This window comes from Desmodus rotundus, chromosome 7 (assembly GCF_022682495.2).
Source record: "Desmodus rotundus isolate HL8 chromosome 7, HLdesRot8A.1, whole genome shotgun sequence".
NCBI lineage: Eukaryota > Metazoa > Chordata > Mammalia > Chiroptera > Phyllostomidae > Desmodus > Desmodus rotundus.
The window spans coordinates 96,049,377-96,073,524 of NC_071393.1; the positions used below are offsets into that span (position 1 = coordinate 96,049,377).

The 24,148-nt window shown below is 51.4% G+C and overlaps 1 protein-coding gene and 1 pseudogene across 2 annotated transcripts in view; one reads left to right on the top strand and one right to left on the bottom strand.

Moving 5' to 3' along the window:
* Window positions 1-1,097: 1,097 nt before the first annotated feature.
* Window positions 1,098-24,148, top strand: part of SMAD3 (SMAD family member 3) — a 113,593-nt gene continuing 90,542 nt past the window's right edge. Inside the window, exon 1 of one of the 2 annotated variants that reach the window (XM_024568458.3) lies at window positions 1,098-1,796. In XM_024568458.3, coding sequence (XP_024424226.1) covers window positions 1,591-1,796 — 206 coding nt within the window. In that variant the 5' untranslated portion in view covers window positions 1,098-1,590. Of the gene's footprint in view, window positions 1,797-3,777; window positions 3,952-24,148 lie in introns of those variants that run through there. The other variant, XM_053927706.2, reaches the window with a different exon arrangement.
* LOC123480449 (2-iminobutanoate/2-iminopropanoate deaminase pseudogene) lies at window positions 15,785-19,226 on the bottom strand (annotated as a pseudogene).

Genomic DNA, 24,148 nt, shown 5'->3' on the forward strand with positions numbered 1-24,148 from the left:
TGGTAGGGGAGGGGCAGCAGGAGAAAGGCCCTGGAGGCCTGGGGTAACTAACTCCTGAAAGCAGTTGAAGGCTTTGTGGGCAGATGCACCTCAATTCTGCTGGTGGAGAGAAAAATCCCCAGAGCTCCCCAAACCCAAGGCTAACTTTTGAATACATAAATTACCCAAGTAACTCCCTCTTAGCCCCCCAGTTTGCGAGTTTACAGCTTCGGAAACAAAGCTCTCTCTCCCATTTATTAGGTGTCTAATTTCGGATCGTTCTGTATCATAAGATTCCAAACACCCTGTAATGCAATTTCCTCCCAAAGATAAATTGTCAAGCGCCCCCATTCATTCCTTCATGAACTCACCAGATGTCTTTGATGCCCGTTTTCTACCGGGCACTCATTCACAAGGCCCAAGGAACCCCTGGCTTCAGCTATTATCCAGGGAGTCACTGAGATTCCCAAATGTCCACTTTTGAGAGCCCACTTCTCCCCGCCCCCAACTCCCTCCTTCACACACAGTCTCGGGGCTTTCAGCCGTTGCGGTCTCGGCGAAGAGAATAAAAACAGCCCCGAGGTCGCGGGTGCCCGCCAAGGCCCCTGATTGGGATCAGCGCGGGCGCGTCCAAGTGCGCGCTACGACTTCCTGGGCCTCAGCCTTCAGTGCGTCCTCTCTCGGACCCGGGTACTCCCTGGGGTGCATTGCCAGCCTTCAGCGGGATACCACGCTTTCGCTGCCCAGCTAACCCTTTCGGGCCCGCAACTCCAACGGGGCTTCCTGAGGGTGGGTTCCGCGCGGGGGGGCCCTCTCGCCTCTCGTTTCCCACGACTTCCTCCCCGCGCCTGCGGGACTCAGGTCGTGGCCGCGCGGGGTCCTGCGCGCTCCAGCCCGGGCCGCCACTGTCCCCGTTCGCCCACGTGGGCGGGCTCTGCGCCGGGCGAGGGAGGCCGGGCGCCCTCCGGGAGGCTGGGGGCGGGCAGGGCGCCCAGGGGAGGAGGTGGTGGGGCGCGGGGGCGGAGGCGGGGAGCCCCGGCGGCAAGGGGGCGGTGACAGCGCTTGGAGAGGAGGCAGCACGCGGATTTGCATGAAACACAGACTGGAAGCGGGCGGGAGCGGGAGCGCGGCGCACGGCCCTGGCCGGCCCAGGGAGCGAGCGAGCGAGCCGTAAAGGAGGAGGGTAGCTAGGGGCGAGGCTGCAGAGGCGGAGGGATCTGCGCATCAAAGCGATCGAGGCGAGCAAAGTTTGGCTGGGGGTTGGACTTTCCTTCCTGGAGGCGGCACCCAAACAGCCACCCGGTGCGGAAACCCAAACTTTCTTCTGCCACTCTGAGGCTCGCGGCCGCCGCCTCCGACCCGCGTTCGGGGCCTGCCCGACTCGGTGCCGCTGTCGTCCGCCCGCCGGCTTCCCCCGCCTTCCTTCTGTCTGCCGTGAGAGCCCCGTAGGCTGCAGCGCCGCGGCCTGGCCCGGAGCACCGGCAAGTTCGCCGAGAGTTGGAACGAAGAAGTTTGGGCAGCCCCGGCCCAGCTCTTCTTTGCGCCCCCGGCGTCCCGCCGCGCCCAGCCCCGCCGGGGGCGTCCCTCGGCGCCCGCGCGTCCTCCCCAGCCATGTCGTCCATCCTGCCCTTCACCCCCCCGATCGTGAAGCGCCTGCTGGGCTGGAAGAAGGGCGAGCAGAACGGGCAGGAGGAGAAGTGGTGTGAGAAGGCGGTCAAGAGTCTGGTCAAGAAGCTCAAGAAGACGGGGCAGCTGGACGAGTTGGAGAAGGCCATCACCACGCAGAACGTCAACACCAAGTGCATCACCATCCCCAGGTGGGGGCCCGAGCGACCCCTGTGCTGCGGGGCCGGCCATGGGCGGGGGGGTTGGATCGGGAGAGACAGTGTGTGTGCGCGTGTGTGTAAAGGGCGGGGGTGGGAGCGCGGTCAGAAAGGGGACCCCAAACAAAACCTCTGGATTTGCAAAGATTCAGTGCCTGGGGCTTCCACGCGGCACTCCTACTTCCAGAACTCACACTCGCTTTTCACCTCCCGGGAAGGGGGCGCTGCTGGAATTGGCCGCCCCCACTCCGGGGAGCTGCGGGCTCAAAGTTGAGGCCCGCTTTGTTCGGCTCCGCGGGCCAGAGCCCCTCCTCCGCCGTCGCCTCCCGCCCCCGAGGCCCGCGCTCGTGGAGGTGGTGGTGTCTCTCCCTTTCTTTTCTTCAGCTCTGTCCCCCCACGTCTTTCCTCCTCAACAGGAATGCAGTCGGTACAGCTGGGGCTGTGGGTGAGGAGCAGGAGCCTTGTGATTGACAGATTCCTTCTTCGTTCTCTCTTTGCCTTCGGGATTAGCATTTTTATCGAGTATTTTTAGCCTTGGTTGTGCCAGTCTCCCGCCCCCTCCGCACACACTCACTTTGGTCGCAGTACGATGCTCCGTCTTTCAGATGAGAGACAAGTGGCAGAGAGTGGGGTTTGCACCCCCCGCCACTCCCCCGACCTTTTCTTGCCCTCCTTTCAGTCTGAGATTTCGGGTTGATGCACAGCAGAGGGGGCTTAGAGCCAACCAGATAACAAAACGCACCCCAAAGTGGGCCTCGCAGTGGCCCTTGCATTCCTGCAGAGCCCTCCTTCCCCGAGAGCTTTGCCATCTGTCTGGATCTCCTTTATAATCCACATCGCGCGAGCTAGGTCGGGGGGGCGGGGCGGGGGGGAGCTCACAGATGGCTGATAGAAGGGGTCTATGGCTTCTCTGCAATCCCCAGGACCTTCTCTTAGTTCAGCTGCTCTCTGCCTCACTGGAAATTGGGGTGTGTGTTGTGGAGGAGTACACCCTGGTCTCCTATCTCTCCCTCTGGGCCCCTCTAAAGTCTGACTCTGTGCCAGGGGAGGGCGTGTGGGGGGAGGGGGATGTCTTTGGGGTTCTGGGCTGCAGAGGAATGTGTAGAGGGTCTCATGGGCTTGAGCTCCACAGAGATTGTCATCCTTGCTCTTGAGCCAGGAGTGGACTCCGTCCTTGGCCACCTGCTTGGAGCAGCTGTGCGAGAGCTGCCAGCCGTGTCAGGCAGGCACAAAGCAACATCTGTCCCGGGAACCCAGGGCAGGCCTCCTCTGGAAATAAATGCCACATATGGTGGGAGCTCTGACTTTAAAAAATAATAATTTTTTTTAACTGGGTGGATCCAGTCAATAAAGGGGGCGGGAAGGCGGTGTGCTGTCTGGGAAGTGCGCTCTAGGCGTGTGATCTGGAGCCAGGACTGACTTCAGAGGAGGTGGTGTGATGTGATGGTCAGGGAGCCCTGGGTTCTGGTCCCAGCTCTGGTTCTTAATTCTTCTTTATTCTTTTGGTGGGGTGGGGTGGATGAGCAGGGTGAATGAGTGTCCTGCTCCTCCCTCCTGAGGAGGGGTTTCTGAGACCTGCCTTCTTAGCCGCCCAGGTGCATTGAGGACAAGTGGTTTATGCCTTGCAACAGAAAAAAAGATACCAAGTATAAAATGAGCAGCTGTGTAAAATGCTTTGCAGTGTATGGAGCACTTTCACGTGGTTTTATGAAACGAAGAAAGGAAGAAAATCCTGGAAAACGGATAAGGCAGTTAGGCTTAAGGTTTATCTCATTTTTAAAGTTGAGAAAACTTCAGAGGAGAGAGGTAGAAAGGCTGGCTACAGTAGACAAGGGATTCTGACCCAATGTGCTCCTTTTCCTGCCCCCTGCTGCTGTTTACTTTGAAGGTTCTGAATACATTCTTTGTTGAATGCTAAAGGACTGTTAACTAGTGTGTGTGGGGGGGAGGGCTGTGGGGATCTTGGTTGGTTAGGTTGCTAATGTTCAATCTGAGGGCTGCTGACAGCCAGCGGAGAGAGGCCTTGCTTTCCCCTGTCCTGGTTGAAGTTTGCCCACTGGGCGAACAGAGCTTTGGCCTGCTTTTCCCTCTTCCAAAGTTCTCTGCAGCCTGAGGCATATGAAGCTTTGGATGTTTCCGAGAGTTCAAGGTAACTTGCTCCCTGGTCTCTCAATACTCTGTTAGGAGTGAGGCATCTTCTACTTGCCTGGCAAGGACCTACTGATAAGGCAGATTTTTAAAAAACATCTTGTCTCAGTTGGGGAAACTCAGCTGCTTGGGTGAACCCAGGCAAAGTGGGTTTCCATCCCTGGGTTTTGTGCCCACGCCTCTGGGCCTCCTTGTCTCCCCTGGCAGCAGCTGCTGCTGTTTTGGTCTCGGGCAGACAACTAAAGGCCACGTCTTGGGGAGGTGGTTTGCTGGCCTCACACTAGTGATATGGACGTGTCTGGTAAGCCCCGTGGATTGTTGGTCGCTCGTCAGATTGTCTGCCTTCTCCAGACTGCCTTTTTATAAGTTATCCTACTGTGTGTGAGGGCTGGGGTGCTTCAAAATGCTCTGTGAGATCTGGACCTGGCGGTTCAGGAGCCCTCAGTCCAAGGAGATTTTGACAAGTGTTTTGGCTCAAATGTAACTGTGAGCAGCAACAGTAACGTCAGGCAATTATAGCTGTGTGTTAGGACCCTCCAGCCCGCATGCTTGCTTCTCTTTTACCAGCTCTACCCTGTCTCAGTGGTCAGAGGAGCCGGGGTGATGCAGGCTTATTGATAGCAAGAATGTGCAGGAGACTGGTGCCGAGGAGGTGGCGAGAGGCTGACTGAGGCGCACCGACCCGGGGGCTCTCGGGGTACGCTGAGGTCTGGCAGGATGGGCAGACCAGACACGTTGTAGAACAGAATCTCTCTCCCCACCTGCGTGAGTGCCTGAGGTGAGTGCAGGTATCTTCCTGGCCAGTTTATAAGAATGGAGTCAGCAGTCGCCACCGAGGAATGGAGAAGGGTGTGCCTGTCATGTCAGCCATCAGGAGCCAGGCACACTGAAAATGACTGTTCTGATGGACTCTGATAACTTGTGCCTCCACCGACAGGATCGATGCCTCGGCACAGTTGTTAGGAGCTGGACTAAGCTCCTGGCTTGGTTTGCTTGGAAGGGAAGTTGAGCTCCCTTGTGTCAAAGCCCCAAGTACAGAGGCAAGTGGGAGGTCTTCTGGTACACACCAACTCCTACCTCTCTGTGCTTTTTCAGCACAGCCTCCTCCCGTTACCTACCTGGGCTTTGCCAGGCTACTCTCACCCCAGGGAAAAGGGGAAAAGGTCCTCATCATTGACACTCCTTTCTCAGACTTCTGGGGACAGACCTTTTGCCAAGGCTGCTTGTTAACCTTGACTAGGAGAGCTGCACACAGGGGCTGGGAAGAGGAGGGGCCCACAGCATGAGTAGCTGACTGTGGGGCTGGCTTGGAGCCATGGCTGAACCCAGGATCAGCTTGACGTTCCCTTGACATTTGGAACCCTGGAGCTTGCTGCTGCACCCAGGAATCGAATGTTTGGGCCCATGCATGTTGCAAACAGCCCCTTACTCACAGTTCCTAATGAAGTGTTACAGTTGGACTTTGTTGATTCATTGTTATTTATTGGCCCTGTCACGTCTGAGTCAGTATTCCAGGCAGTGGGGGAGGGTGCAGAGATAAATTTGAGATGGCCCCTGCCTGTGAGGAGCTTACCCTTCAGTAAGGGAAACATTAATAGGGCACTATTCATTATTTGAGTGTCTAACTGCTATTTCTTTCTTAGTCCCAGCCACCAAAAGAAATAGAAACACTCGTATGGCGTGAAATTTGTGGGGGGGAGGTTCAGCGGGGATGACCTATGTTAAGTCTTTTAAATACTGTAAAGTCACTGTGTTAGAAAACATCGTAATGATAGCCATCTTTTTTCTATGAATCTTGACACCTTAATACCTGGGTGGGTTTAAGGGTTCATGGACTGTCTCAGAGCCTTCATGCCTGCACCTGTAAAATCAGGGTGAGATGGGACTCGTGGAAGTGTTTCGTAAACCAGAGAGTGTGACAGACCTAAGTGTTATGCTTAGCCCTTTGGGTGTATCCTTCATTCATTACTAAATTATTTAATCATTGATTAAATGCCTACTATGATGAGCAAGGTAGGACGCCTGTTCTCAAGGAGCTCCTTGCCTAGAGTGGGAGGCAGACTTGCCCAAAGATACAGGGCAAGAGCTGCAGTGGAAGGATGTCCAAAGTGCAGAGACGAGGGGGCAGGAGGTGGGGAGAGGAGGAAGGGGTCAGTGTGAGCTGGAATAGCAAAGGAGCACAGGCGTTGCTATCCGAAGGAGGTTTCTGGACTGCAGGTGGTCACGAGCGCTTTTGGCTCCTGGTGGTGGTAGCCTACAAGAGTGAGGCCTTGACTCCTTTATCTTCCGCTGTTTGCTAAGTATAGCGCTGCTGCGGATGAGTGACGGTACCACGCGCACCAGAGGGCTCGTGACCCTGAGCAGTATTTGACTCCGCAGGCAGGTGTTCCCTCTTTGAAGTAAAAAAGTAACTTAGTACTTTGAACCTGAAATTCAGGTTTCCTCGGTGGGAACGGTGACTGTAGACAGATTAACTCGGAATATAACAGAGTGTCAATAAGAAGTGGACAGCTCGAAGACGACTGTGGGTGTTCGGTGCTTCAGAGTTCTGATGAGACCTGGTCTGTCATTTCTCTGCTTCACACTTGCTGAAAACACACTCTTTAAGCCTGAGTTTTTGTACAGATGTAAGAACGCCTAGTAATGTATTTTGAAAAGTCTTCGCAAGGATATAAAGTTTTAAGTGACAGTTCTAACAATAGGAAAACAGTCAGTGAATCCAGTAGTCGTTTTAGTTCTGATGAGAAATGCAAGAAGATGATGAAATTGAGAGAATTCGGCTCAAGCTAGTCACATCAGGAATCCAATTAAAATGAGTTTTTTGAAAAATAAATATTGGTTTTAATGATGTAAACTTGTAATTGCTGTATTATTATAATGGAGATAAAATTAACACTATTTAATGGACTGAGCAACCATTAATTTTCACTTGTTAATTTATGAGGAGAATTTAATGTCATTTGATGCACTATTATTCTGTCCAGCTATTATTCTGCCTGCACTCCTGTACGAAATAAATAGAACGAAGCAGTGCTTGCCTGAAAAATCGAAATCAGACTTCATCCCCATTACCTTATGCCCCTGCCTTCTTTATCCACTTCCCCCGCAGTTTCCTGTAAGTGTGGTTATGTTCTCTAAGGTGGAATGCAGCTTTTTCAATCAACCGGGCTCGTGAGTAGCACTAATTAATATTTGTCCTTGTTTCCTTTGAAGTAGTAACCTATTTAAAAAAAAAATCAGCTCTCACCAGTGTGGCTCACTTGATTGGAGCATCATACTGTGAACCGAAAGGTCACAGGTTCAGTCCCTGGGCAGGGCACATGCCTAGGTTGCAGGTTCTATCCTCGGTCAAGGCACGTACTGGAGGCAACCATCAATGTTTCTGTCCCTCTCTCTCTCCCTGCCTTCTCCTCTCTCTCTCCCTCTCCTCCCCTCTCTCTGAAATCAATAAGCATGTCCTCAGGTGAGGATAAAAAAAATCGACCTGCCCCCTTCCCCAAATCTACACCTGAGGAGAGAAGTGCCCAGAAAGACCGTGCACATGCAGGGGCCTTGGGAGAGTGACCGGCCTCCTGCAGACACCCATGGTCGGTGCACCCTTGGACGGGACTAGCTTCTCCCCAGTGAGGGCCGGGAATTATCCGTTGACCACTGACAGCCTCTCAGGCCACGAAGCCTCGGTCTCCAAGCACAACGGTTCCTGTAAACAGCTGGAAGCCGCCCTATTTAACCCCACCCTGCAGAAGCTCCATTTCTAATTTTACTCTATTCCAAGTTTCAGAACAAAGACTCCAGGAGAAGTTGTCCACTTCACTTTTATGCTTTCAGTGCACCCTAGGGACAAAAGAGTGAGGAAGGCGGCCACGGTCCCTGCCTTCCTGCAGCTTCTAGTCCGCTGGCTGCCAACACGGGTTCTGTGGCGTGGAGACGATGGTCTGGGTGTTCACTCTAGTTAATTTGTAAATACTGTTCTCTTGATGTCAGAGAGCCAAATCCCCCAAGCTCTGCAGTTTATTGACTCCTGACAAGGGTGAGAGAGTATGAGTGTGTAACGTTACTCTTTGTTTTGACTTAATTAACGGTCTTAGAAATAACAAATCTATAGCACGAGCTGCACTATCTGCTGCTGATTATCTGGGGCCTCTGCTGCAAACAGCAGCCGCCACAGTGGCACGCGGGTACAGAGTGTTTAGACAGAGAGACTCGGTTTCAAATGAAAACATAGTAGAAGCCTATTAATTAAGAGGTTTGGCTAATTCTGGACTAGGCTAAAGTTTGTTTAGCAGGCCTCTTCTCTTCATAAATGCTGTCAAAGAAATAGTAGTTATAAACATGGTTTGGGGGTCATGTTGAAGGCAGGAATCCACACACCTGGGTAGGTCCTAGACTTAGCTCTGCTTCTGGTCAGCTGTGTGGCCTGGGGCGAGTCACTTCATATCTCTGGGCCTCAGGTTTTCTCAGCTGGACAGCAGGCCGGGTAAGGTCTGTGGGAGAGCCTTTCTAACTCCAGAGCAGTTTTCAAGCAAGCGCGTTAGAAGCGTCTACTCGCACAAAGCCAGTTGATCAATGAACCACAGATCTTTCTTCATTATTGATGTCCTAAGACCCTGTCAGTCTGGTGCCAATCCATTTCTGTAAGTACAAGTAAGAAAACCATAACTTAGTCTTTAATTTTGGTTATTTTTCCCCACTTTCCTCCATACCTCTTCCTTCCCTTGTGAGTCAAAATCAGTGAAATTTAGCTGTAAAGGAATCTAAAAATAGCTGAGCATGAAGATGAAGATGTGGAGGCTCTGTGTCTTTAGATGCAGTGAGCAATTCTTCTTTGTTGCTATTTTTGGCTATTCTCAGAGCAGGAAGTTTACTTACACTAATGACCACAAACGCCTAAAAATGGTGAAATGTAAGAGGTAGGCATTATAGAGGATACCTGTGGAAAATGTTTGCTCATATGTCAGAGTTTACCCAGAAAGCTTCCTTTATTTATTTTCAAGTATCTATATAAGGAAAGGCCATACTTGATTGCGTAAGCACGCACCTTTTGTTGGGCACTGTGGAGGTTACGAGATTAAACCCCAGCTAGGAAATGAAAAATGAGTTCTCCCAAAATAGTACTTTTTCTGTATCACATGGCTTTCTCCACCTACATCTGGCGAGTTTCTCTCCTGAGTGCTTTGCTGGGGGTTTGGAACGAGAGAATTGTTTAAGAAACGTGGTGTACGGGCTTGCCTTGGAAACCCACGGAGTCGCAAAGCTGGTCACCTTTGCTGCTGAGTGTCACATCACAAACTGCCAAACCAAGCTGGAGCTCTGAGGTGTCACCGTTTTTTTCTCTTTAACTGGACTTTTGAAAATAGTAATGCTTTCTGGGTGTGTGTTTTTTAAAGGTCTGTTTTTATGCTGTCACAGCTCAAAAATGCCAAAAGGCATTTTTTCCTTAAAAAATCACCTCTGGGCTAAGCCCAAATGTGGAGTAATGGATCCAGAAAGGACTTTTTGAGTAGTTACAAGTGGCTGAAAGCAGGCACTGAGGATGGGAATTGGGTTTTTTCCCTTTGCTTCAAATCTCCCCATTGTGAACTCTCTCCTGCCCTCATTGAATTCAGCCTCACTTCTCCCCGTGCCCGGGAGGGCGGAGTGAGTGAGTTTGTTCTGCTAACCTTTAAATTTTGTCGGTTGCCATTTCTCTGTACCCAAACAGATTCTTAAAGTATCACCTGCAGAGCAGGGTGGGGGGCCGGGTGGGCAGGAAGAGCTCAGGAGTGAAGAAAGAGCAGAGGGATCTGGAGTCCTGCAGATTGGGTTTGAGCCTGCCAGTCACTAGCCGTGTGGCACCCTGAGATCCACTTGCTTCCATGCATTGGGCCCCAGTTTTCTCATCTATAAAATGGGGGTGGGAACACCTACTTCATACAAATCACCCCGGATGAGGTAGGGTAGCTCAAGCACGTGGCTGATATTTGTAGCTCACAGCACTCAGTAAACACTCACTTTGCCTTTCAAGGGGCAAATTTGATGTGACTGATGGTGTCAATCAGTTTCAGTTGAGGACCCCCCACCCCCCCTTGCCCTCAGAGCTCACCATTTGGGGAACCTTGGTTTATGCAGCAACAGAATCTACCACCAACCCGTGCACACCAAGAGCACACAACCATGCTGCTTGTTGGTTTAGGGCTTGGCAGGCTATTGAAAGAGAAACAATTCACATTCTTAGGTGGTTCTGCCCTTCCCCCTCTCTATCGTCATTTTAAAATTGTTGGGCTGACTAAAAATAATAGTATTGAAAACAAACTTTGATGAATCAGTGCTCCTGGGGTGGGGGATGGGCAAGATCCTGAAGAAGAAAGGCCGTGACTCACGCACTTGTCACCGATAGCCCGCCCGTAACTGTGTGGAGGTGTATGATGTTTATTGCTGCTGGTGATTTTGGAGGCCCTGTTGGAAGGCAGTTCTGGCTTTCCCTGAAGTTACCACCTTACCTATTGGCTTGGCTGGCAAGTGACCGTGGTCAGCTCCAGAAACTCATGGCTCTGATACACCTAGACATGGGCGGTGGTCCCCGTGACCGCCCTTGGCATTGTGCAGGAGGGGACCCTGGCTGGGAGGGCCATGTTTTCATGGGGCAGAGCTATACGGCCAAGGGGTGGCCCTTCCAGAGCCTGCAGACCACACGGTGGGCCCTGACCTGAGTTCCCTGCCCCAGAGGTCTCGAGCCTGCTTCCAAGTTCCGTGTGGGCCTCGGCCACAGGTCCATCTGCCTGAGGGAAGACTGCGTGGACCACGGGCAGCGTGCAGACCATGGGCTGACCAGGGGTGTGAGGCATGGAGGAATCAGGTGGAACTCGGGTCTGTGGTGTTTGCGTGGGTGTGCTGGGAGCCCTTCCAGGTGTGGGATGGCGCTGGAGTGGGCTGGGATTAGGGGCCACTTGTCCCCAAGTGTCCGTCCACATTCCATTGTGAGACCCAGGAATCAGAGAATTCTAAATTCCAAACCTGGCCTTTCAGTTTGTCTTAAAGTATCTTTTAAGATAGGAGAACAGAGCACATTCTGTTTATGTTTGGTACCTTGATTTCTACTTTCTAACTGGGGTGTGGGGTGGGGGCCTTCCTGCGGATCTGTGCTCGCGGACCCACCGATGGCAGAGGCGGCCCGTGTGCAGCACCGTCTTCTCAGCTGTGGCGTCAGTGCACGGACAGGACAGGACGGTGGGGACTCCCTCAGAGACGGCTTCTCCTCTCCCTGAACCCAGACCCGAGAGAAGGCAGACGAGGGAGAAGGCGATGCAGACGGGTTGCAGCTGCCCCTCTGGGGCGCAGCAGAGAGCTGCACACTGATCACGTGTTCGTCTGTTGGGTGCTTGTGTTAGGCACTGACTTTGTGCTGGGCCTCAGGGTGTCTGGAGATGCAGGGGTGAAGTCTCATCTCTGAACTGTGCGGAGGCAGAAAGGGACACGATGACCTCAGTTGCAGTGGGCTCATGGGAAAAACTCTCACAATGGTTGAACACAGTGTTGTTTGGGAGCCCCGAGGAAGAGCAGCTCTCTTTCTGGGGGAGTCAGAAGGCATCACCTGCGAGATGATGCTCGAGCAGGACCTCGAAGGGTGCACAGGAGTGGGGGAGGGTGGCGAAGCCTGCATGGAGCGCTGGCCAGACGGAGCATGCAGGGCCTGGTGTCTGGGGCAGGCAGGACAGTTCAGGGTGGCCAGAGTGTGGAAGAGGGAGGGGCCAGAGAGGAGTTGGAGAAGGATGTTGCCAAGGGCTCTGGACAGCCAAACTTGGCGTTTGGACCTGGCCTGCTCTGTAAGCGCCTAGGAGATTTTGAAGAAGGGAGTGGCCTGGCCGAAGCCGCTCTTCTGTCCGTGCTTCATTTTCTCCCCCGACCTGGCTGGTAACAGTGGGTTTTCTGCCTGAGTTATCCAGGTCAGAGTCAGATTCCCTTCCACCACCATGTGGACAGCTTTAGGCGATGTCTAGACCAGGGCGAACATCACATTTCATTTGCCATCAGGAGAGAAGACGAGTTGTACAGCCAGGAGGACTCCGGGAGCCCCAGTGCCCAGGTAATTAGCTAGTGAGTCATGCCAGCCTCTTGACATGGATTCCTTGGGAAATTAGGCGGGGAGTTGCTGGGCTCCATGCAGATGCCTGGTCTCCCCAGGCAAGGGGCTCTTGATCAGACCTTGGCCTCTCTCTGGTCTTCCCTGCGCCTGGCACAGGGCCTTGGTGTGGACTGTCCCGGGCCACTGATTTTAATTTCTTCATTGGTGGACATCTAGGCCAGGCTTCCCAATTCCAGACCACACCGCAATCTGCAAGAATATCTAACTTCTCTACTGCAGGCTCACTGAACGCTGTAAGTGTAGTACATACATATTATATTCCTTAATAAGAGAGTACAAACAATTTAAGCTGGCAGTGTTTCTTTCTTTTATCACTGAGAGTAAACAGAAATTATATTGACCATCGAGGGACTGGGGACCGTTTACCTTATCTGGTTTGAGTCAGCTTTGTTGTTGCTGCTGTTGTTAGTTAATAGGTTTTTAGAAGACAAAGTTCTGTGTCCAAGCACTGATTCTAGCTCATGGACAATTTATGAAAATACTGACAGAGACCTGCCACCCAAGGGGCAGCACACTGTGGTGGAGCACTCTGGATTTGCATTCAAGAGACCCGAGTTCAAATGCCCGCACCCACACTTACTGCTTTGGTGACCGTGGGTAAGTCACCTAATGTCTCTGGGCCTCCCTTTCCCCACCAGTAAAATGGGAAAAATAATTCCTTCCTCAGTAGGATTGCTGACGTTATTTACTTTGATACACTGTGCATTAAAAGTGCATTGCAGACTGTAAGACATCCTGCAGTGTCACCTAATATATTTTGATGGAGCACGACTCGAGAGTATTGCTAAACGCCCTTTCTGACAGAGATGGAGTGAAGGCTTCCAAATGCACGCCCCGATTTTACAGAGGAAAATCATCGAGGATGCACAGGACTCGGTAGGAATAGGGACTCAGGGTGTGCATCCTCTGGGGCCTGGTACCAGAGGCTTAGGTGAGCTGATGCTCTTGCCTCATCCAAGGAAACAGTGGAGTCAGATGTGGTGACTGGTCGCAGATCACTTGAGCCCTCTCATCTGGTGGTGATCCTGGTATGTGTGCCGCGGTCTAAGTGCCGACTGTGTGCCAGACACCGTGGTGGGCCATCGCTTAGCTGATTGATCTTCTCCAGCCATCTGCAGTCCTCTGGGAAGGAGGAGTTAGCCCTGTTTATAGAGGAGGAGGTCGAGGCTTGAGGTATCTGTGGCAGAACGGGAACCTGAACTCTGGTCTCTGGCTCCTGGCCCTGATTGTCTGCCCCCAGGTTTCCCAAGAAAGGGCTACCATCCTCGTCCTCTGAAGCTCTCATGGTAAGAGACGGAGCTGGATATACCTGCGAAGTTCTACCCCTTCTAGAATCTAGGGTGACCGTGTAATTCATTGAACAAATCGGGACAGTGATAAGAGTGAAAAGGGCACTACTGTTTTTAATTATGGTCAGAAAGTGGCCGTGAACCTGGCCCATCCAGACAAACATGGGTAGTCACTCTGTCTCTGTCTGTGGATCGTGATACCTCACCGCAGTAACCGGCAGGATTAGTTCAGCCAGTTTATGTGCTGCTGATAAAGTATAAGGGACTGTCAGGATTATTTACTGCTAGTGTAAGTGAAATGAATTGCCTGAGGTCATTCAGCAAGTTGGCAGCATCATATTCTAAACCCGGATGAGATCTGAGAGATAATCTATCGCAGTGAAGTTAGCACTGGAGCTTACCTGGCTGCAGTAGGAGTTGGGGAACATTTGCCTCTGCTGGTGGCTGCTCCGAAGGGAAGGGGACAGAGGTGGGAGGTGGAGGTGGGGTGTGTCTAGGGGGATAGGGGGTCCCAGTGAGGGCGTGGTAGGGCCTTCACCTGGCTCTGGAATGTCTGCATCCTCATCAGTATGGGTCCCTTGGAAACCCAGGAGATGCCACCAGGCCCAGGGTAACTTAGATGGCATTTGACGACCAGGAGCAGAGACTTCTGTGAGCTGACCTCTCCTGCTGTAGTTTAGCTGAGTCCTCAAAGATATACTACTGGCTGGGAGCTGGGGGAGTTAGTGGATAATCCTTCTGCTGAAGAATTTTGGAAGGCATTGAGGAAGGAATTAAAAATAACAGCAAGCATGCCTTTTCTCTCACTTTGTGGTAAATGCATGGAATGTGCCAGGGCCTCCGTGGAGCACGTGGCCCCACATAACCCCCCCCACCGCCAATGGAATTCTGCAGAGAACATGGAAAGACTGCATTGTTTCACTCCTGCTTAATGTTCTCAGGATTTATTCTGCAAAATTGTCCAAGCCTCACTCTTCTTCTCTTGCCCCAGATGATTTGTTGGAAGTATGGAGAGGGACTCGAGCCCTCTATGCTCTCCAACCCAACTGTTACCGTGGGTTCGGTCCTGTCTGATGAGCTCCAAGGAGAGCCGCTGGAGTGGCAGAGTGGACAGGTTACGGGCTGGGAAAAGCTAAGTGAGAATCCAAACCGAACTTGGCGCTTGCTTGGAGAACTTCAGCTGATCCTGCAGTGCTCTGGTCGTCATCCTTGTGGCTGTGCCCTGTTCTAGAAATAGAACAAAATGCGTTATCCCACTCCACCCCTTTTTCTACCCCCCCCCCCACACACTCGTGGAGGCATGTGTGTGGGGGAATATGGGCAGGGAGTGTTAATTATTTATGTTCCAGTTCATTGGGTAGTCAGCATGGGAACTGGGCCCAGGACTTCATGGAGATGACCAAGCCATCTTGCGGGTAAGGGTGGAATCTGCTTTTGTGTTTAGAGTTCCAGTTTTTTTTTCACCGTTGCCGCCTGCCCCTCTGCTCCGGAGGCCCTCGGTCCCTCATGCCTGGGTACTGCAGTTAGCCAGGGCCCCTTCCCTCTCTGATCCAGCTGATACTCTGTATCAGGGGCCAGACTCAATGTCTTAGGATGCTTTTGGCAGCAATAACTTGAAATCCAACTACCAACTTCAACAGTGTGGGGCTAATTATCTCCCCTAAGAAGTCTGGGGACAGGACGTTTTCAGACATCAGCAGGGACTCATCAGACTTCTATCTTTCTGCTCCGCCATCTTCAGCCTGATCTCTTCTTGTCTTCAGACATGACCCCTCACGGTCTAAGGATGGCTGCAGCTGCTCCAGGCGTTGTTACCCTTTTTACAGAGAAAAGGCTGGGGCAGAGAAAAGGCTGCTTCTCCTTGTGTGTGGGGGTGTCGGGGAGCAGGTAGTTGTGTGGGTGGGGGGTGGGGCCGGGGGGTCCCTTCATCCAGGAGGAAAACCTTCCAGAAACCCCCTTGTATCTCTCTGGCCCGTATTGTGTCACACGCAGTCAATGGCTGAAATAGCGGATTGGAATCAGCCTCTTGAAGTGAAGGATCCAGGCTATTTCTTTGACTCATTATGTACTTAGTACTTAATACAATGCCAGACCCTTTGTGCATTTTATTTTTATTATTTTTTCTTTTCTTTTCTTTCTTTCTCTCTCTCTCTCTCTCTCTTTTTTTTATTGTAAATCTGCATGTCTATTTTATTGCCATTAGAAAAAATGTTATATAAAATTTTGGTCCACTTTTTTCTCCTTTACCTCTACCATTCAAACTTAAATCTTTATTTTTCCTCAAGGAAAAGCAGAATCATATGTCTGACATGAGAATGAAATGTTTCACAACATTAAATTAAAAGGACTGGATTGAAGCAGGTGTACAATTTTCTCACATCCAGTAGTCCGAGTGCATGAGTGAAATGTATAGTATCGGTAACTGGATTCATCAGCTCATTTTCAATTCGTGTCCCATTCCCCTTATTATATGGTATTTCCATAATACTGCAGCTGTTTTACTCAGTCATATACTTTCCAAAGTTGATTATAAAAATTAAGATGTTACTTTAAAAACATTATGAAAATTCCAGACTATATAGCGCTCGGCCCACTTAGAGTGAAGCCGTTGTGAGGGGGCCCTGGACAGCGATGGCTTCAGTCTCAACGCGGCCTCCCGTGGGCGAAGCAGCAACCTGGTAAGCAGCTCTTGCAGGAAAATTACTCTTGAAATACCGTTTGTAGATTTCATTAACAGTATTGAAGTCATTTATGTCAGCCAGCAAAACAGTTGTTTTTACCACATTAGTGAAGTCACAGCCTGCAGCTTTCAGAATTTCACCCATGTTTGTAAGAGTCTGTTTAGCCTCTGCTGCCACACCCCCTGGCACAGGCTGGTCGCTCGAAGGGTCCATGCCCAGCTGTCCTGAGATGGGAAGGGTCCTGTCCACTAACACAACTCGACTGTAGGGACCAATGGCCCCTGGGGCTCTCGTGGTGCTGATCACCTTTCTGCTTAGGGATGCCATGGCTAAGCCTTTTCTCTTCAGGCGCCTGGGAAAGAATGATCCCTTTGTCCATTTTAATGACTACTTATTGATTGCTTGTTGATTTCCTTCTTCTATGAGTGGACTTCTGAACACTTATCTGATATCTTGCTAATTTCTGAGGACATGGTGGCAGACCTGTCAGAGACCAGTTCCTGCCCTTGTGGAGCTCATCATTGAGATGGGGAAACAGTTGTGTTTGGAGCATCTAAGGGGGGCAGGATCGCAGGAGTCTGCCACAGGGCAGCTTTGGGAGAGGGGTGAAGTTGGGGCTCGGGGACACAAATGGATGTGCCTGAAGATGATCGTGTATCTGTGACTCAAGGCAGGTCCTTCCAGCCAGTTCAGCTCTCTGTCTCTACCCCTCCACCAGTCTTGTTTTCCTGTTGACAAAATGAAGATTAAAAACTTGCCTTTGAGTATGGAGTGGGGGCAGAGCACAGAGCCAAGAGCCTCCTGCACCCAGGGGAAATTTTCTAAAGGCGCTTGCGGTATTCTAGCTTCAAAACCATGTGCAGTTTAATTGCCTGGTTAGTGTCTTTCTGCATCTCACTGGCTTTGAATCTACCGGAAACTTTCTCGGAAAGCATATAGGTGAAGAAATAAGAATTCTATAAATGTTCGGTGGTTAAAAACAAAGTGCTGGCTGACTTAGATCGTTTGTCGTCGTGTTCTCCAATGGAACTTTCTGCAGACACGGAATACCTGGGAGTCTTCCCGTCATAGTCAGCTGATAACTGACTTCAGGTCAGCAAATGCATTTTCTTTCTGGTTCAGAGAAAACAGAGCCTGTCCCAATGCGACATGTTTTATTTTCCTATTGATCTAGGAGCTGGGATTGTCTGGACCCTTCGGAACACCTCAAAACTAATTACAGATGTTTGAGGTTTGCCTGTTTTTCTTGCTTGATTGAAAGAGTTGCACTCTTTGCTTTTATTGTTGAACAAAGAGAATCTATCACCACTGCTGACCCAGGAGGTGAGGTTGTATGTGGGGCGCAGGGGGAGATGGCGGAGGGTAGGTGGCACCCTTCAGGAAACATGGGACCGTGTCCTCCTGCCCTCTTAGTGTGGTCCCCCACAGAGAGGCGCCTTTGTGCATGGGCCTGGAACCAAAGCAGCTACTCTCTTCAAAAACTGTTGAGTTTCCAGAAGCAGTGGCTAGGTGAGCCTGGGCGTGAAACCGACCTAAGCCATCCCAGTGTGAGGTTGGTTCTGTTTGATCAGCTTCAGCTCTGAAGTTAATGGCCCAAGTTCACCGCTCACTGAGGGAAAGTCAGCGTGTGGGGAGATGGAGGCCCTGACAGCCATTCCAGGGTGCCCCCAACCCTTTGTTTAACCACGGCTGTGGACCAGTGGTCTCAGATGTTTACCATCTCCTGTTTATAAGAGGGAAGTGTGGTCATATTTCTATCTCTTTTGTGGGCTGCACGGTTGCCTTACTGGGGCTCATGTGGGAAGTGGTTACCGTTGAGAGGAGGGTGAAATAACAGTACTCACAAAGGGACTTTGATCCAAGAATCTTTTTGAATATCATCTTTTGACCACTGTGTTTTTTATTTTTACATTTTGTCTATCAGCCCGAACTTCAGGGATGAGAAAATCGAACCACATTCTGGACCTCATTCTACCCAGTTGGGCGGAATCCAAGTTGTAGTTCAAACTATGTCCTTTCTCCCTGGGTGTCAGTGTAGGGGATGGCTTCCAGGTCTGTGGTTGTTCGAAGCTGGGGGCCCTCGGTTCCAGTCACTCTCTGAGCATCGATACTGGAACATCCCAGCAATACCTGGAACCGACCTTGTACCATTTCTTCCTGTCCCCCTCCTCCAATGTACACTGGTCTTCTTCATCATTATCAGAGCCCCCAGGTTCAGTGAAGTTAGAATCAGTGAGGGAACAAAAATTGTGCATGTGAAGGAAATGAGACCTTGGTGTCCCGTTTCCAGTGAGGCTGAGCCCCCTTGGTCACTTTTGGCTGGAGGTTGGCCTTATGACTTTGGGAGAGTCAGCTGGGTGTCTCTAGGTATCGGTCTTTGCACCTACAAAAGGATGAGCTCGAAAAGAATCTCAGAGGTCTACATCAGCTCTAACATTTCACAACCCCTCTCTACCCTCTCTTTCTCGGCTTCTTGCCTTTTGTTCTTTTCTTGATGCATGTATTTTCTTGGAGGACAAATCTAATTTTTCATCTGACGCTCTGCTTTCAGAGGTGACCCATTTCTTAATGACCTTATTTATAGTTCTGTCATAGTTTAACTCATCAGGTATTTACTAAGCATCTCTAGTTGCTGTTGGTGGAGGTGGGAGGCGGGGAGACAGCAGACACTGTGGTCCAGCTGTAAATGCGTGCTGACTCAGGCAGTCACACACCTCTACCTGCCTGGAGCTTCCAGGCTAGTGCTGGAATGAGGCTCACTTTATGAGAATCTGTTCCCTGTTCCCGGGCATGGGGAAATCAGTCTGCAGGCAAAGAGGAATTCTCACACCACCCAAAGCACAGGAAGCCTGTGCTTCGAGGCACCAGCTGCGTTCTAACCGTGGTGCCGTAAAAGTATAGGAAGGAAGGGAACCGTGTTCACAGGTCAGTTAGAAATTTTGAAACCAACAATCAGCTCTCTCTTATCCACAAGAAACCAAAATCCACTGCTGGCTTTTGGTCTCTCAGCCCCACAGCTCAACAGAGTGCCCTTTTACAACTTGGGTAGACTCTCTTTGCTAATGGCTTTTTCCATGAGCCTCAGCCAGCCAGCAAGTATACTCTTTGAGGATTATGATTTGACCAGCTTGCTCAGGGACGTTTAAAGAGAAGAGCCGTCTTTGCCCTCCGCCATTTAAGGCCGGCGAGGAGGTGGCGCCTTCCAGAGATGGAGCAGTGAGAGATGGCTGCTGAAAGCAACCAAGAAGTAAACAATGACCACTGCTTTTGTCAGGGATCTGCCACTGTAGGGGCTCCGCTCTGGTGTGCAGGAGAGAGAACCAGAGGCAGAGACCTGCGTTCCAGGCCTGGCCCCTTGTGAAGCAGCTTTCTGAGCTTGGGTGAGCCCCTTTACTACCCTGGGGCCCTGGTTTCCTTCTCTAGAAACCAAAGGCATCAGCTTAGCAGGATTTTAAAGTTTCTTCCACCTTAAACATTCTAATTCTTGAACTTGCATTCAAAGAAATGACTGACTCTCTTACTCATTTAGAGAGTTTCGGGATCACTGTACAATCACTCAGGGGCCAGAGTGTAGGGCCCACAGTTGAAGACAGGATGGAAAGAGGTTTGAGGTTGAAGGTAAGCTGTGGCAGCCAGGACTTCTGCTTCTTAATGATTCATATTGTATTGTTAGGCTCACCACAGAAGGTTCTCAACCCCGCCTTCTTATAAAAATTCAGGTGCCCAGACCACACTTAAGACCTGTTAATTCAGAATTTCTATTCCCACCTGGGGCCTGGGAATCTGTATTTTTAAAGTTCTCCAGGTGATTCTGGTATGTAGCCAGAATCGAGAGTCACAGCCCCAAATCGCATGTACAGCTGTGGTTCAGTGTTTCGGGCGTCTATTCTCCGTGGGAAGGGGGGGAGGGGAGTGATAGTGGTTGGTTAAAAAAAGAAAGACAAAAAGTACGTTGCACACAGAAAAAGCGTTCTGGATTCTAGAAGCGTGCTGATTTGATAATCATAGCCACTGCTGGTGAGTAGTTGCCCTGAGGTTGGGAGCCCCAGCTCCTTCCCACCTCTGGGTTTCACAACTTCTCTGAGCAGTGGAACCGTCTGAAGTTGGTGATTTCTGCTGAGGAAACTCGGTGCTAAGGCAGGGGTGGAGCAAGGGCAGGGGTGGAGCGGGAATGGATTAAACAGACCATTACACACGCCCATGTGTGTGTGTGTGTGTGTGTGTGTGTGAATGAAACCAGGAGGCCTTGGCCAAGGCTGACACCCCTCGGTGTCAGATCCTTGGAGGTGCCCAGTGCAACCCAGGGGCTGCGAGAGCACGTATGCTGTTCCTGATGCTTTGGTGAAAGTGGCCCTGCCTCGGGCTGAGAGCGTCCCCCTACTTCACCAGCTGTAGCGCCTAAAACTCCTGTTTGTGCCCGGTTTTTGGGGGGTCCCTGCAAGGAATCCTTCCCTACAGCCTAAGAAACTGATGAGGCACAGCTGTCCAGATTAAACATCGAGGGGAAGCACAGCAGAATTCGAAAATCTCTTTCAGGTGGAGGGGAAGGCATGTTGCCGGGGTGGGAGGAATGCAAAGGCCGGTGCTCGATTGGTGTGATGAGCTACATGAGGGGAGAAAATGTGAATTCTGATCAACCCGGAAGTGTTTCCCGGGTAGGAGTGGGTGGGGCTTGAGGAGCTTTTAAAATGAGATGCAGCCTGAAGGTGCAGGTGTAGACACGCGCGACAGGGTAGGTTGCTGTTTCTCAGACAGAGGAGGCCTCCATCAGCCAACAAATATTTATAAAGCTGAGCAAGGCACTCAGAGAAATGGAAAATATGGCCCCCGCCCTCAAGGAGCTTCTGGTCTTTCTGGTGGCGGGAAATACCCAAGTATGAAGCGATAGCCATGAAGGCCTCTGTGCTGCGGCACCTAGGGGTTCACAGGGGGGTAGTGGGCTGAGATGGGACAGACACATCACGGAATGTGGGCCTGAGCTAGTGAGAGGCGGACACACCTGCCCCTGTCAGATGGTGCGCGTCGCGTCGTGCCCCTTCACTCACGATGCCGATTGCCTTTGGGGGACCGGCCCCTGTGGGCACTCTGCCGCTGGCAGGAATGACTCTGTGTTCTTGCCCCCATCAACGTTCTCTGCTTTCAGGAGTGAATTTTCCTCTAGCTTTTATCTTTCCCTGCTAGGGAGGCGTGGTCTTTGCCAGACCCCTGCTTGATGATTACCATCTGCCCACCTTAATTTCCTGCATAGTTTCAGTTGAAAAACCTTTCTTTCTGGACTAAGAAATACCATGTAATATGATTGTTCTTGGTTCCAGTAGCCACCTGGCACCCTCTCAGCGGTAGCTGCACCTCAGGTATGGATGGAAATGATTATCTGTGCATCAGAAAACTCCAGTTTGCCCTCTGAGCAGGTTGGGTGATCATCAGTAAATGCAGGACTGGCTTGCTTCGGCTCTGGCTGTGGCCAAGGCTGTTATTTCTCTGGGGGTAATTATTCCAGGCTTCATGGTCACGAGCAGGGGCAGATAAGAGCCATATATAAAGCAAAGTACATATTTCTTAAGGTGGGCGGCAGAGGCATTGTGTGTGTGTGTGTGTTTAAAAAAAGACCTATATTTTCTGGGCAGCAGAACTTAAGTTTCCAGTAAACATCTCCTCCCTTTTAACTTTACCTTTTAATTTTGTGTTTATGGTCTCTGCGCTTTGAAATTGTTTTGCGGTGATGCCAGGCCCTTGGGAAGCCACTGTTTAGATCAAGAGTTCTTAGAGCTACTCTGGCCCGGCTGACTGACAGCCTCAGACATGATTACTCAAGCTCATCTAGAAGAGCAAAAATAGAAACCTGGAGACGGAGGGGGAGGGGATATGGCTGTGGCAGTTTACCCCGTTCTCACCTTGATCGTAGGAGGAATCATCTGTGTGTGATTCTGGTCTGGGGTTTGTTTTCTGTTCCTGATTTGCCAACTTCTGGAAATCAGAAGTGCTCAGAGCCCCAGCCTGGGATTCATTCTCAGAGGCCGTGGTTGGGAGGCTGGGCATTTACCACTTTTAGCCGTGTCCCCGTTCCTAAGTGGAAGTGGCCTCTCCGGACAGACTTGGTTTTTTTTAGCTTCACTTGTCGGGTGGGGTGGGTAGCAGCTGGGGAAGCCCCGGGAGCAGCACTGGGCTGGAAAGTATAGCCCAGGTGCGTGTGAAAGCACCTGGAGGGGAGGGAGGCGGGCAGGAAGAGCTGGGGGAGAAAATCTCACCCAAGCAGCAAAATTTTTGGCCTGTGTGGTTGGGGGAGCGGTGAGGGAAACAGCAGTATTTTGCTTCTTTTTGATGCCACTTTTAGTTCAGTGCTGCTGGGAAGGCTATTTCAGAACCCCCACCGAGTGGAGGGCACAGCTGTTCTGGGCTGAGAAGGGGTGCAGCTGCCTGTAGCACTTCACACCTGGGGAGCATGTGCTCTGGTCAGGGCCACCTCCCCCCCCCCCCCCCCCCCCCCCCCCCCCGCCACAAGGAGAGCCTGGTGAACCCCAAGAAGGGAGGGCCCTTTCCCCAGATCCCTCAGCACCCTGACCCATAGAGTTCCTAGGACACCCCACAATAAAGCATTGGACATAAAGCAAACAGTCCTGAGTATGAGCCGCCCAACAGCTTTCTCTTGCAAAATGGGCTTTGGGGGATGGGAGGAGATGGCTACATTTTTAGTTCTGAAGAAGCCAGGCTAGTAGACTCCAGAAGAATGAGAGACACCCCCCAAACCTGATCTCACCCCTGCAGCCCCTCGGCTCTCCCTGCCAGACAGCCATTGATACCTTGCTCTTTTTTCAGTCAACTACCAATTCTCTCCCTTTTCCCTTCAAGCCTCTTGGTGATTGAGAATAGCAGGAAAATGAGCCAGGTTTCCTTCTGCCTGTGACATTCTGCATCTGCAGCTTCGTGGTGGGATGGCGTATAGCAGCTTTATGGTTTGCAGAGCCATTTCCCACCCTTCTGTCTTCACAGCAGCCCTGGGTGGAGGCAGGGCAAGTGCTCTTACTCCTCTTTTGTAGGTGGCCGGGGGCAATTCACACATTAGTGGAGGAGCAGGGACTGAGGCCTTCTTGCAGTTTGTCGATGGAGCAGTTCTTTTACTACGCAGTGTGTATGGCATGTGTGTGCTCACGAGTGTTGTCGGTCTGTCCCTCAGAAGAGAATTGGCTCTTCTTCAGCTGCTGTCACCTGGAAGGGGAAACACCAGCACCGTGACCTTTCCTCTGTACGGTATTTTAGTTTACAGAGCATTTTCTTGTTTGTGATCTCATTTCATTTCTGCGACAATCCCTGGAAGTAAATGAGCAAACGGAGCCCTGGAGATGCCGAGTGCCTTGGCCCAGGACACCCAGCCAGTAAGCAGCCCACTGGTACGGGGGTGGCGCTGGCTGGGCTTGTGTATATGGCCCCTCGAGTCCAGGGGAGCAGTTGGTGGTGCACCCGGCCATAGGGGGAACTGGGGGTTGCTGTTCTTGCTCCTGAAGGCATGCATGGTCTTGGTTCCTGAGTGTGACTCCCTCCCGGGGGCCTGCTCATGCATGTCCTGCCTGTGTGGAAGTCCGGACCGCTGTGCGGGGAAGGGGCACTCTGAGGGAGTGTGACAGGCTGCATGGATGTGGCTAGAGTCAGGGTTCACCCCGCTCAGGGTGGGGCCGTCCTTTTTCACGTTCCTGAGATGTGGACTTGGAAGGGTGTGTCCAGCAATGCGGTACTCTGACCCCTGGAGCCCCTCCTGGTGCAGGAGGACAATCAGGGGGTCTGGGGCCTGACAGATTGGTTGGAAGTACCAGCTCTGCAACATAGTGGCTGTGGGGCAGTTACTTCCATGACTGAACACCAACTCGGGCACAGTCTGTATGTCCTTCAGAAGCTCGGGGTCCCCGCCGTAACATGGGCCATACAGTAGTTACTCCTCCAGTCAGAAGTGACTTTGACAGGTCAGCTAGTCCACCCCCCTTAACAGATGGGAAAACTGAGGCCCTGAGGGGTACAGTGTCTTGCCAGAGATCATAGTGAATTAGTGGCAAAGCCAGAGTTAAGACCAGGTCTCTTGATCTCATGCTGGGCTGGTTGGTCGGTTTGTATTTT